The 12953-nt window shown below is 38.6% G+C and overlaps 1 protein-coding gene across 2 annotated transcripts in view; it reads left to right on the plus strand.

The window, feature by feature from the left end:
• LRRK2 (leucine rich repeat kinase 2) overlaps positions 1–12953 on the plus strand; it is a 140198-nt gene that overhangs the window by 93216 nt on the left and 34029 nt on the right. For both annotated transcript variants that reach the window (XM_032432646.1, XM_032432647.1), the window contains 5 exons: positions 1204–1350; positions 1489–1680; positions 3129–3275; positions 7736–7836; positions 10854–11044. In XM_032432646.1, coding sequence (XP_032288537.1) covers positions 1204–1350; positions 1489–1680; positions 3129–3275; positions 7736–7836; positions 10854–11044 — 778 coding nt within the window. The remainder of the gene's footprint in view (positions 1–1203; positions 1351–1488; positions 1681–3128; positions 3276–7735; positions 7837–10853; positions 11045–12953) is intronic.

Below are 12953 nucleotides of genomic sequence, written 5' to 3' on the forward strand. Positions count from 1 at the left end.
AAATTGTCATGTCATTTTTCACAGAGTTTACTTATTTGTAAGGCCACTGAAAATCAGAAAATAAGTTCATAAGACTTCAGAGTAGCCAAGAGAAAGACACATGGGCTCATATAAGTTCATGCAGTTTGTCAAAAAGGAGATTTCTCAAGTCCTCACTCAAAACCTTTTTGTTTTTATTTTAGACACACTTAGAATAAGTATGAATATCTTGCTTTCTAGGCCAAAGTAGACTAGAAGCAACAATTTTAGAAGGTAAGATTACGAGGAGTCATTGGTGTATAAACACACACACACACACACAAATGAACAAAGAAAAACTAGAAGTGACTATCACTGCAAAGCCAGGGAGTTTTACTTAACAAAGGTAACCAGGTTGTGACCATTCAGACCATTCAGTGTAGAGACTTAAATAGCTCTCTTCTGCTGCACAATTCCTGAGGGATTTATAAAAAAGAATAAAAATGGGTGTTTATAATGCTAGCTCTTTCTTCCAGAAGAAAGGGAGACCTTAGTGCTCCAAAGGGAAAATATCATTTTGGGGGGGTTAAAAATAGCTTTATGCAGGTGTTACTGTATTCTGAAATAAACCTTATCTTGCTTACAATTAATAAATATATAGGTAGTTACATTGCATTAAAACGAAACATTCAGGAAGTTTTGATTTGAGTGTGACAACCAACCTCCTTTTAAGAGTTTTAAAAGTTATGAGAACTTGGCATGCTTGGGTGGCTCAGTCGGTTAAGTATCTGACTTGATATCAACTCAGGTCGTGATCTCAGGGTCATGAGATCAAGCCTGCTTAAGATTCCCTCTCCCTCTTTCTCTGCCCCTCCCCAGCCCCCACTTGTGCGTGCTCTCTCTCTCTTAGGAAAAAAAAAAATTAAAGTTATGAGAACTTATTTATGATTCTTTTTCTTCTCTTAAATATATTAAACTATTTAACATTGTGAACTTGAACTCTCTCTTGGGTTACCTACTGGGTATTTTGTTTATTTGCTTGCAAAATTAAGGCTAAAATACTTAATTTCATGTATAATAGATATGGATGAGGACTTGTATCATTAACAATTCCAATACTGTGTTTCAAAACAAATATATCTCTATTAGTTACTTGTGGCATGTGCAGTGATTTTTCTGCTTCTTTAATTTATGGAATATTTCATAATTAATGGACATATTTGGGTCCATTTAAACTTCTTTCAGAACGAGCACTTCGCCCAAACAGAATGTATTGGCGACAAGGCATCTACTTGAATTGGTCTCCTGAGGCTTATTGTCTGGTAGGATCTGAAGTCTTAGACAATCACCCAGAGAGTTTCTTAAAAATTACAGTTCCTTCTTGTAGAAAAGGTAAGGAAATTAATTCAAAACTTTGAAATGTACCACTAAAGAAATTTAAACATTTTTAAAAAAACTCTGTAATTTCCAGCTTTGAAACAGAATATGGTTCAGATAGGGTGTTGATGAGCTCTCTTTTGGATTACGTAGGCTGTATTCTTCTGGGCCAAGTTGTGGACCACATTGATTCTCTTATGGAAGAATGGTTTCCTGGATTACTGGAGATTGATATCTGTGGTGAAGGAGAAACCCTGTTGAAGAAATGGGCATTATATAGTTTTAATGATGGTGAAGAGCATCAAAAAATCTTACTTGATGACTTAACGAAGAAAGCAGAAGAAGGTAGTGTTGATATAACTTTCAGATGTTTTTAAGTGATACTTTCAATATTTGTGGAGTTTTGTAATAAATGTAAAAATTATTCTTATCCATAAGGGATGAGTTAGAGGATACTACATTCAGTTAGAGTGACAGCTGAGAAAGATGGATTATATCTGTTACCAATAAGACCTTTGTGTTCTAGATTCAGAACATTTTGGGTTTGAGAATTTGAATACTGGCTTACTGAGCAACATAACCTCATCTGTGAAATAGGAATACTAAAACCTACCTCATAGAATTGTTATGAGGATGAAAATAGATGATTCATGCTTCCGGAATTTGGCTATTGTAAAAAATGCTGCAGTAAACATAGGGGTACATTATCTTTTTGAATTAGTGTTTTCATTTTCTTTGGGTAAATACTCAGTAGTGGAATAACAGAATCAAATGGTATTTCTATTTTTAATTTTTCAAGGATAATCCACACTGTTTTCCACAGTGGCTGCACCAGTTTGCATTCCCACCATCAGCACATGAGGGTTCTTTTTATTTCACATCCCTGCCAACACTTGTTATTTCTTGTTTTTGATTGTAGTCATTCTGACTGGTATAAGGTGATATCTCATTGTGGTTTTGATTTACATTTCCCTGATGATTAGTGATGTTGAGCAACCCAAATGTCCATTGATAGATGATTGTATAAAGAAGATGTGGGGTATATGTATATATGTGTGTGTGAGTACTCATACACACAGTGGAATATTACTCAGCCATTAAAAAGAATGAAATCTTGCCATTTGCTACAACATGAATGGATCTAGAAGGTATAATGCTAAATGCAATAAGTCAGACAAACAAAGACAAATACCATATAATTTCACTCTTTGTAGAACTTAAAAAACAGAACAAACAAACAAAGGGAAAAAAAAGAGGCATGAAAAACCCAGACTCCCAGAAGGGAGGTGGGTATGGAGATGCATGAAATAAGTGAAGGGGATTAAGAGTAGGCTTATCATGATGAGCACTGAGAAATGTAAAGAAGTGTTGAATCATTATATTGTACACATGAAACTAATATAACACTGTATGTTAATTATACTTGCATAAAAAATAAAATAGGATGATACATAGAAAAACTTAGCAACTTGTTAACCATGCAATAAGTGCCCTCACAAATGTGGTAAAAGTAGAGAATAGATTATTTCTATTCTCTACAGATGTCAGATAGGTCTAAGGCAGTTCTGAATGTAGTTTGTAATGAGTGAACCTAGGAATAAATTTTTAACTTTCCAAGTAGATAGGTATTAATCGAACCTCTAAAACGTTCTCAGATTTTCTAGAGAAAAATAAGATTGGTAAGGAAACCTAAAAGAGTGATTAGAAATCATAGGAAATGTGATTTTTTTGTGCAATTTTATGTACATCCTTAAAAGTTTGTTTAAAAAAAAAATGTTTTATGTACTTCTCAGGAGACCTTCTAATAAATCCAGATCAACCAAGGCTCACCATTCCAATATCTCAAATTGCTCCTGACTTAATTTTGGCTGACCTGCCTAGAAATATTATGTTGAATAATGATGAATTGGAATTTGAACAAGCTCCAGAGTTTCTCTTAGGTAACTATTTTTGTTGGTTTGAGAATAAAAATTAGGATGTAATTTTTCCTTATAACCTAGAAAATATTCAAATATATTGTCATAGTTTGTAGTGTCTTCATATATTTGTTATAATGGTTTTTTTTTTTTCCGGAATGATCTATTTGAAAGTAATATGTTACAGACATGGAGTTTGCTTTGCACACATTCTTATGGACTAGGTTCAAGATCAGGATGGGCTGCTGTGGAAGCACACATATTTGTGAAATATGTCCTTGCATTTGCTTTAAGTGCCGGAAATGGAGGAGGCAGATAAGAAGATTTTCAATTGTGTAATGCAGTCATTTTTCAGTCTCAAAAAGACAGAATAAATAAAGGAAGAACACCTTGAGGTGGTCAGAGGAGCAGTTTTGTTCCTCAGGATGACAAGGATGAATTCTCATAAAAATAGTCATAAAAAGCAGTTTGGGATGAAAAATTGAGAAGCATTAAGTTGGTGACACACTCAAGTCTTGAGAGTCATTGGGAACCTTCTTGAGAGTCATTGGGAACCATGAAGAGCATTGGGTTGAATTAATGTAAAGTATTTGAAGACAGTTCTGGCTTTACTTTGTGGAGTATTCATTGTTGTGTCTGTCTATATTTAATTTTAATTAAATTTCCAGAGAAAGAATGCCTAAAATATGTCTGTCAGTACATTAAAATTATTAATAAAGAATGTCCAAAATTTGGGACATGACATGTAAAGGCAAACTGCTTTGTACCTTTATTCTTCACATCAATTGAGAAATTTAGAATGAATTTGAATGCTTTGGAACTCTGGAAGTGAATATATTAGTAATAGTGGATTAACACAAAATGCTGAATTGTCAATGCCAAATCCTAAATCTTAACCAATACCAAACTTGACTTGTGATTCCAACGGTACAGGTAAGTACCAGTCATACTGCAGTCTTTCTCTGAAGGGGTCTCAAGCTTCAGACAAAACTCCCCAAAATAACTCTTAGTAGTGCATTAAGATGTATCTCATATTAATGCACCCTTTCTGAGCAATGTATGTAGAAATGTTCACAGAATTAACTTTGAAGTTCTTGTGGGATTTTTTTTTCAGTTTTATTGATATAATTGACATACAGCGCTGTGCAAGTTTAAGGTGTACAGCAAGTGATTTGACTCTACATATATCATGAAATGATTAACCACAATGAATTTAGTTAAAATTGATTATCCCATATAGATATAAAATAAAAGAAAAAGAAAAAATATTTTTTTATTGGTGTTGAGATAGTACAGGATTAACTCTTTTAACAACTTTCAATATATAGCACATAGCAGTGTTAACTGTAGTCATCATGCTGTGCATTCCACCCCTAGTACTTATTTATCTTATAACTGGAAGTTTTTACCTTTGACCACCTCCAAAAGCACCTGTGTTCTGTATTCCATTAATTACACAGAGGAAAGTGTTTATATAAGTACTCCCATTTTCCAGTCTCACGTCCCATAAACCCATAAATCCCATGTTTATTTACAATTTAGATCAGGGTTTCTCAGACTCTGCACTATTGCTGTTTTAGACTGATTGATTCTTTGTTATGGGAGCTGTCCCCCATTGTAGCATGTTTAGTAGCAGCCTTGGCCTCTGCCCACTAGATGTCAGTGGTATCTCCTCCACCCCCCGCCCCCCCCCAAGGTGTGGCAATCAAAAATGTCTCCAGACATTGCAAAAGGTAGAGAGTAGGGGTAGGGGAGCAACATCACCCTAGTTGAGAATCACTGATCTAAACAAATGAGATATATCCTTCTAAAAACATTTTATAATCAGAGACTTCCCAGTATTTTTATGCTAGGGTAATGTGATAGAGATCATTCCTTGCCATTTTCCTTGTAAGGCGGGAGTGAATTTCAGGCCTTCGGTTAACACTTTCCTTCCAAGATAGCAGTTACTATATGACACTTCTTGATAGACTTGTAAATATTAATAGACTTGTTTTATGAAAAAAATTTAAATGCACAGGTGTGAGGGTTTGTGTGTCTGTTTGAGGACTTGTGAGGTGTATTTCCTCTTCAGGGTACTATCTTTCCAGAGAGCCGCAATAGAGAGGTACTTCAGTGGTATGATCTGATGGGGTTAGGAAGGTTTCCTTGCCTTCAAGTTTCTTTCATACTTCGGTGCCACAAATGCACAATAACAGTCCTTAACCTTATTTTTACTGTTAGCCATCTGAGATGACAGTCCATGCTCCATTTTAATATGGCAGTGATTCTGAAATAGGGAAGGACTTTAAAAAATTAGAAATCTCTACTCCTCTCACCTGAAATTTTATATCTCCTTAGAGTGTATTTCTTCTCTCTGCCTATTTGTGTGGTTTTTTTTTCATTTTTTATTAACATATAATGTATTATTTGTTTTGTTTTTTCTTTGTTGTTGATAGCTGTCCAGATTGAGGGGAACCAAAACAGGAGCATCTATTACTTAAGTGTCCATCTATCTTGCCCTTTCTCTCCATTCCCCTTCCACTTGTTTTCTTTCTCTTTTTCCTCTCCTGTTTGCCCAATCTTGCTTTGATTCAAATACTTAACTGATCCGATAGCCTTCCTTTCTCTCCAAAACTCTCAATACCATCAATATTAACTAATGGTTTTATTTTTATTTATTTATTTTTTTTTAAAGATTTTATTTGACAGAGAGAGGCACAGCGAGAGAGGGAACACAAGCAGGGGGCGTGGGAGAGGGAGAAGCAGGCTTCCCGCGGAGCAGAGAGCCCGATGCGGGGCTCGTTCCAGGACCCTGGGATCATGACCTGAGCCGAAGGCAGACGCTTAACGACTGAGCCACCCAGGCGCCCCACTAATGGTTTTAGAAGTTGGATATTTATTGAGTACTGGAGGGAAGGGATGGGAAGATACCAAGGCTGAAAATACACAGACAATAATTTTAGCATGTCTACAATCTAGTAGAAATATGACATATGCTCAAATGAATACTTATTTTTATTCTTAATGTACAGTGTTTCTGAGCATAAAGTAATATATGCTTGCATATACTTATCATAGAGATGAAAATACACAATAAAAAAACAAAAATATTAAAAAATACAAAATACCTAAGCTTCTCATAGATGCATAATTTCACCACTTAGAAATAACAGATCTCAACATTGTTCTGTTTCTCTGTAGATTTTTCTGAGTTCATTCACTTATGTTGATCAAGTGCTTGTATTTCAAAGTACTATATGAGAACCATAAATACTGTACAAATAAGGATACATTGTATGTCAGTGAAGAGTAACAGTCCATGGAGTTGGTGATGGTCGATTTCTCAGGCTTTGGTATCTCAATCTGAATTGTGCTTTACAGACTTGATAAACACCAAGAAGTTGAGATGATGGAGCAGCATAGCTCTTTAAATGACCGTGTAACAAGGGTATGGAAGCCTGAAGATACAAAGCATGTTCAGGAAATTTTGGCTATTCCAGTTTTCCAGAACTAGTTGTTCTCAACCCTGGTTTTCATTATTATCACCTGGGGAATTAAAAGAAAAAATCCTAATGACCAGTAACTCCTGTGATTAATTAGGTCAGAATCTTTGAGAGTAGACTCAGACACTGGTATTTTTAGAAAGCTCCTCGGATGTCCTGTGCAGCCCAAACTGAGAGAACCACTGGGCTAGAGCCCAGAGAATGAGCAGTAGGACAGGAAGAGAACCACAAGGGGAATTCGGAGCTACAATATGGATTTGTCCTTGATTTGGGATCTTATTTAGTAGACAGCGTAGAATAATTTGTTTTTGAACAAGAGAGTGACCAATCAAAGTGTAATTATAGGGAGATTGATTTTGTAGGAGACGTAGACTGCATTGGAGGGGATGAACTCAGGAGGCCTCCACAGTCTAGGCAGAAAACACCAAGGGCATCAAATGGGTGCGGTGGAAATGGAAATGGAAAGGAGGCAGGGGCAAAGAACTAAGATGATTTTTCAGTTTTGACTCTAGAATGACCATGAAAAGAGGGTTTTTTTTTTTTTTAATCAGATATATAAGGCAGAATAAAAACTAGTTTGGAGACAAGATGATGAGGGTGGCTTCCGATGGAGCATAGTTGAGATTTGGAGGGGCGTGCCAGTGATCTCCAATGCAAGGTTGTAAATATAGGATAGAGTTCAGAAGGTGGCTTGTGGCTGTAGATGAAGATGTGAAATACTCAACATATACAAAGAGATGAAGTTAAGGAGTCGGTGAGGTAGTTGAGTGGGGAGAATGTAGACAGAAGACGGGAAGGCTGGAACGAAATCTTTAGGTGCGTCATAGTTCACAGAGTAGAAGACGGAAGTCGAAGCATCAGAGGAGAATTGATTCAGTGAAACAAGTGGGTCAGATTTCTGTTCACATATACAACATATGTAATTACCACCGATATAATTTACCTAGCTTTTCTGCTTGGACAGATTAACTGAAGTGCTTTGTACTTTCTTTTCAAAAGGTGATGGCAGTTTTGGATCTGTTTATCGAGCAGCCTATGAAGGAGAAGAAGTGGCTGTGAAGATTTTCAATAAACATACATCACTTAGACTGTTAAGACAAGTAAGAAATCCAATAGTATTATTGCATTACATCGGACATTGGTAGTCTCCTGGAACTCTGGTTTTGCATGTGTTTGTGAAAATGCAAAATGACCGCATTTCCCCCAAGTCTACCTGAGTTTAGTTATGAAATCCCACCTTTGTCCTTTCCTCATGGAGGAAAAAAAAAGTTTGTTTTGTTTCTCCTGTTGAAAAATGAAGAAAAGACAGTGTTCTGAGAATTCTTGTCCCAAGCATCACAGTTACACCCCAAGTACAGAAGAAAAGAGGGTACCTCTTTTGAGGTCCTGTATTTCAGAGGAACTCAAATCCTATACACAGTGGCTCATTTAAAAATTTCTCTTGGTTTCACTTCTATCACATGTTCTTTTCTCCATAAGCACTTTATGTTCAGGATGGTGCTGTGCACTGATTGGCTGAGGCCTGTGTCACTCAATCAATCTCTATGGTAATGCGGGCATGGTATTACTTAGAATAGTCGCACCTTTTCCTGAGGCTGGAGTTGGGGTCAGTACCCCCTAAAATTCATAGTCTGCTTGGGTGAGGGTTGGATAACTCAGCAAAAATCAAGGTACCCTTAGGAAGAAAGAAAAGTGAGTGGATGTTGATGGAAAGCCATCGGTGGTCACTCTAGTACCATCTCTGATGTTGAGTACTGGTGGGGATTTATTCTATTTTCCGAGACTTTCCCGAAGTAGGAATGAGACAGTGAGTCAGAGTGAGAGCAAAGGTAAAATCCAATTTGAATTCTGTAATCTTATGCCAGAATTCAACTGTATTTTTGAATCTATTCATTCTTATTTAAAAAAAAATAAAAAAAAGAAAAGAAAAAAAGAAAAGTAATTTCTGCCTAAATCTGAAACTAAATGACTTGTGTCAACTCTTTTAAAAAAAAGGCACAATTACAATATATTAGTTATTCTGGATAATGAAAATAATTCCATGTCTGTGTAAAATATCCTGGAGTAATTTTATTAGTACTATCAGAAGTTACACTGTGGCTCTAGAAATAAGTTAAGAAACATTTTATATATAGGAGCAAGTCTATGAAGCAAATCTGGGCACAGTCTCTTTCAATCTGTAGGCAATTGGTTGTATAAATTGATTTTTCAGCCTTGATCATTAGTCTTTAATATATGTTTCAAATTTTATGCAGTGTGCTCAGGGAACCCTGTTGAAAATCAGAACACTAAGAATGTATACAGGACTGAGTAATGTATAGGCAGCTCGGTGACCCAAGGAAATGATAGGAGAAATAGTAGCTGTAGAGTGTGTAATGTGCTTGTTGTTGTTGGTTTTTTTTAAGGATTTTATTTATATATCTGAGATAGAGGGAGAAAGCACAAGTGGAGGAGGGAGGGTCAGAAGAAGAGAGAGAAGCAGACTCCTTGCTGAGCAGGGAGACTGACATGGGGCTCAGTGTGGGGCTCGATTCCAGGACTCTGGGATCATGACCTGAGCTGAAGGCAGATGCCTAACTGACTGAGCCACCCAGGCACCCGTGCTTGTTCTTAAAAAAAAAAAGAAGGAAAAGAAAAAGAAAAAAGAAAAGGAAAGCACTTCAGGTATCCGGTGCTGCATTTTGAGGGTCATTCTACCAGTGGTCATGAACTGGGGCTGATCTATTAGAGTCTCCTGCTCCTTTCTCCTTGAAATCAGTGAGCGCTTTTTGAGGATAGAAAATTTGAATTAGGCTTCTTTCTGCCTGGGCCTCTGAAAGCGAACAGTCCTAACTTGACTGCTTCTCAGTTTGAACCAACTGAGTTGATCAGACAGAGGAAAAAGAGATTTTTATCCACTAAGGAAATATGGTTGCAGTCTGGAGCTTTTGTTCTTGGAAAATCCCCGCTCAGGGTATTCAGCCTTTCTTCTTCAGCTTGCAGAATTCTCCACACTCCCGTGTCCTGACAAAGGCAGTTGGCACTGATACTCCACACCTTTGAAGCTGATTGTTAAGAGGCAGAGCTTCTGCAGAAATCACAGTTTAAAACATGAATCAATTTAATATCACATGAACTATAAATTTTAACTAAATTTGGGTTTCAGGGTAAAGTGAAATATAGAGTGAAGTATGTATGGCATTCACAGACCATGGTATCAGTAAAGGAGATTGTAAAGTCTCACAGGATGTGGGCTAGGAAGAGGATTACATCAGAAAGGAGACCTCTCTGTTCAAGCTAAAATGGTATCTCTGACTCCTCGGGGAGACATTGTTGCAGCTGGGGATTGCTCTAGTGAGGGTGGTTCAGGGCAGGTCACTCTGAGAGAGTAAGAGTATTTGAGCTAAGATCGGAATGAGGAGAAGCCTTCGGCCCTGTGAAGGGGAAGAGGTTCAGAGCAGAAGGATCAGCATGGGCCAAGGCCTTGTGGCTGGAATGAAGGAGCTGGGCACGTGCAGAGAACTGAATGGACACCAGTGTGGTGGAAGAATGCTGCATTAAGCATAGAGGGTTTGAGAGATGGGCTGGGGGCAGGTCAGATCAGGCCCCGAAGGTTGTGTAAGTACACGGGGTTTTAATCCGAAAGTAATAGGAAGTTAGTAGAGAGTTTTCAGGAGGAGTGATACCTTATATCCCTGTGGTCTTAGACACTCTCAGGAAACTTGTCTAGTCATGAAACCATTAATGATAGGCACATTGTACCTCACCTGCTAGTTGCAGTTGATTAGAAGTGGCTGCTCAGAATCCTGGGCGGAGGAGGACTCTGTGGCTGACTAGGATTCACTAGATAAGAATGACATGACCTGGTAGTGTAACCACAGCGTGTGGACTGTCCCTGCATTAAATCTTCTGAAAGACACAGAGCAAAGGGAAAGACAGAACTTAACATGTTTGTTCAAAATACATTTTTAAAAAGCCATTTATTCCTGAATATGTGGAAAATACAAAAAAGACCAAGGAAGAAATGGAACATTTGCTGTAATCCAGTTTCCCAGAGAAAACCATGCCCAAAGTGTCAAGACACTTAGGAAGGAGATACTGGGGCTGTAGTACGTGTAAATGTTTTTTACTTTTGCAGGAGCTGGTGGTCCTTTGTCACCTCCACCACCCCAGCTTAATATCTTTGCTGGCGGCTGGGATTCGTCCTCGAATGTTGGTGATGGAGTTGGCCTCCAAGGGTTCGCTGGACCGCTTGCTTCAGCAGGACAAAGGAAGTCTCACCAGAACCCTGCAGCACAGGATTGCGCTACATGTGGCTGATGGCTTGAGGTAATTAATTCGGTCATGTGGTTTTCTACTCAGTATGTGACAAGAGGGAGCCTGAACTTACTCTCAGGCTTGGAGAACAGCACTTTCCAGTAACATTATGTCCCAGTGACATTTCACAAACAACTTGAGGGAAAAACTACCATTTCCCTGATCAGATTTTGTAATTTCATAAAATAAGAGTAGGAAGGCCACACAGAACCTCCTAGATAGTGAAAGGAGAGTTTGGACCCAGGAGTCCTGCTCCAGAGCTCAGATGTTAATGCTGTAGTGTCCTCCTTCCCCTAAAAAAATGTTACGTTTCAGAGTGTCAAGGAAAGTGTCAGTTCTCATGGATAATTCTAATAAGGAAAGACTGGTCTGGATTTCTGAAGGGGACTGGAGTGATTCGACTGTCAGGGGCACACCCAGACCTGCAGCCAGCTGGCCCCAGAAGGCACAAGAGAGTGGAAAGGCCATGGTCTTTGGAAACAAAGGGACTGGGAGACATCACTGCTCCACACACTTAGTAACTGTGATTTTACGCCTCTGAAACCCTTTTTGTTAGAGTCTGTAAACTGTGACTAATACTGAATGCGTAACATTTCAAGGACTTTTGTGATAATTGAAGACCTCCCAGATTAAAGTCTGGATTTCCTCCTCCTCCACTGGCCCCATCTCCTCACCTTGGAGTAGTCCTTCATTCCGTCCTTTCTCCCACCTCCCATACCTAATCCTTAAGCAAATACATTCAGCTCTGCCATCAAAACATATCTTAATGCAGCTACTGCTCACAATCTCTTTCCCTACCCACAGCTGAACTGTAGTCAGGGCTCCTTGCCCAACCGGCCCACTCCCCTTCACCTTTGCCCTATATAACTAGCTCCTCACATGGCAGCGGCCATGGTGGTTTTTCTTCATGGAAGTTGGATCAAGTCTTCATCCTGTTATCAATCCTCCCCTATCTCACTCTCTGGTCACTGTGCTCAGCCACTTGCTGCTCTGAGGTATCTCAGATATACCCGGGGCTTTACTAAAGCTCTTCTCTTGACTAGGAGTGTCTGAGCCCCAGATATCCTCTTGGCTCACTTCTCATTTCTTTCAGGTTTCCTCTCAGAGAGGATGTCCCTGCCTACCTTACGTCTCTCTGGCACCTACAGCACTTTTCACTACCTGGTATTCTTTATGTTTTCATTTAAAAAGTTTGTTCATTGTCTGTCACTAGAATGTAAGGGCCACGGTAGCAGGGACTTGCCGTCTTGTTCACCTTCCTATCCCTGGCACTTGGGACAGTGGGCCCTCAGTAAATATCTGTTGGCAGTAGAGGGAGTGGGGAGAGAGAGAGTAGGGGGCGAGGGAGAGAGGGCGGGAGGGCAGCGTACCTATTCCTCTATATGGGACTGCGTCTTTTCCTCTCAGGCAGTCTCCAGAAATGTAAATGGAATGGATGGTAAGGAAAACAAACACTGCTCATAAACAAACAAAACCAAACCAAGAAGATATAACTTGATAGTGTATAGAGAATAGAACAAGAACATAAAATAACTCTTTTCTGAAAGAGTCCAGAAATTACTGAAAAACTTACAGATTATTAATGAGACAGTATTGCGGAGGTTTGGATTTGGCTGGGTATATCTGCTTTTGAACACCAGGGGGAACCGTGTATTAAATTAATCTAGATAATGTGCAACAAAGTCTCATGTATTTCAGAGCTGGATCAGTTGCTTTCCTTAATTTAACTAAGCCCAGATCCTAATTTTCCCCTAGTTCTTCCACATATTTCCCAAAATGTTTATTTAGAAAGTGAAGAATTACTATTTTTCATTCACGACTGTTTGAAAGACCTCATCTCTAAGATAACTTACTCTGGTTCTCTGAGACCTTACTTTAAATAACAAATCCAGCAGGTTCTGGTGAAGTAAATTAAACCTCA

Source organism: Phoca vitulina, unplaced genomic scaffold, assembly GCF_004348235.1.
Source record: "Phoca vitulina isolate PV1807 unplaced genomic scaffold, GSC_HSeal_1.0 scaffold49, whole genome shotgun sequence".
Lineage (NCBI taxonomy): Eukaryota > Metazoa > Chordata > Mammalia > Carnivora > Phocidae > Phoca > Phoca vitulina.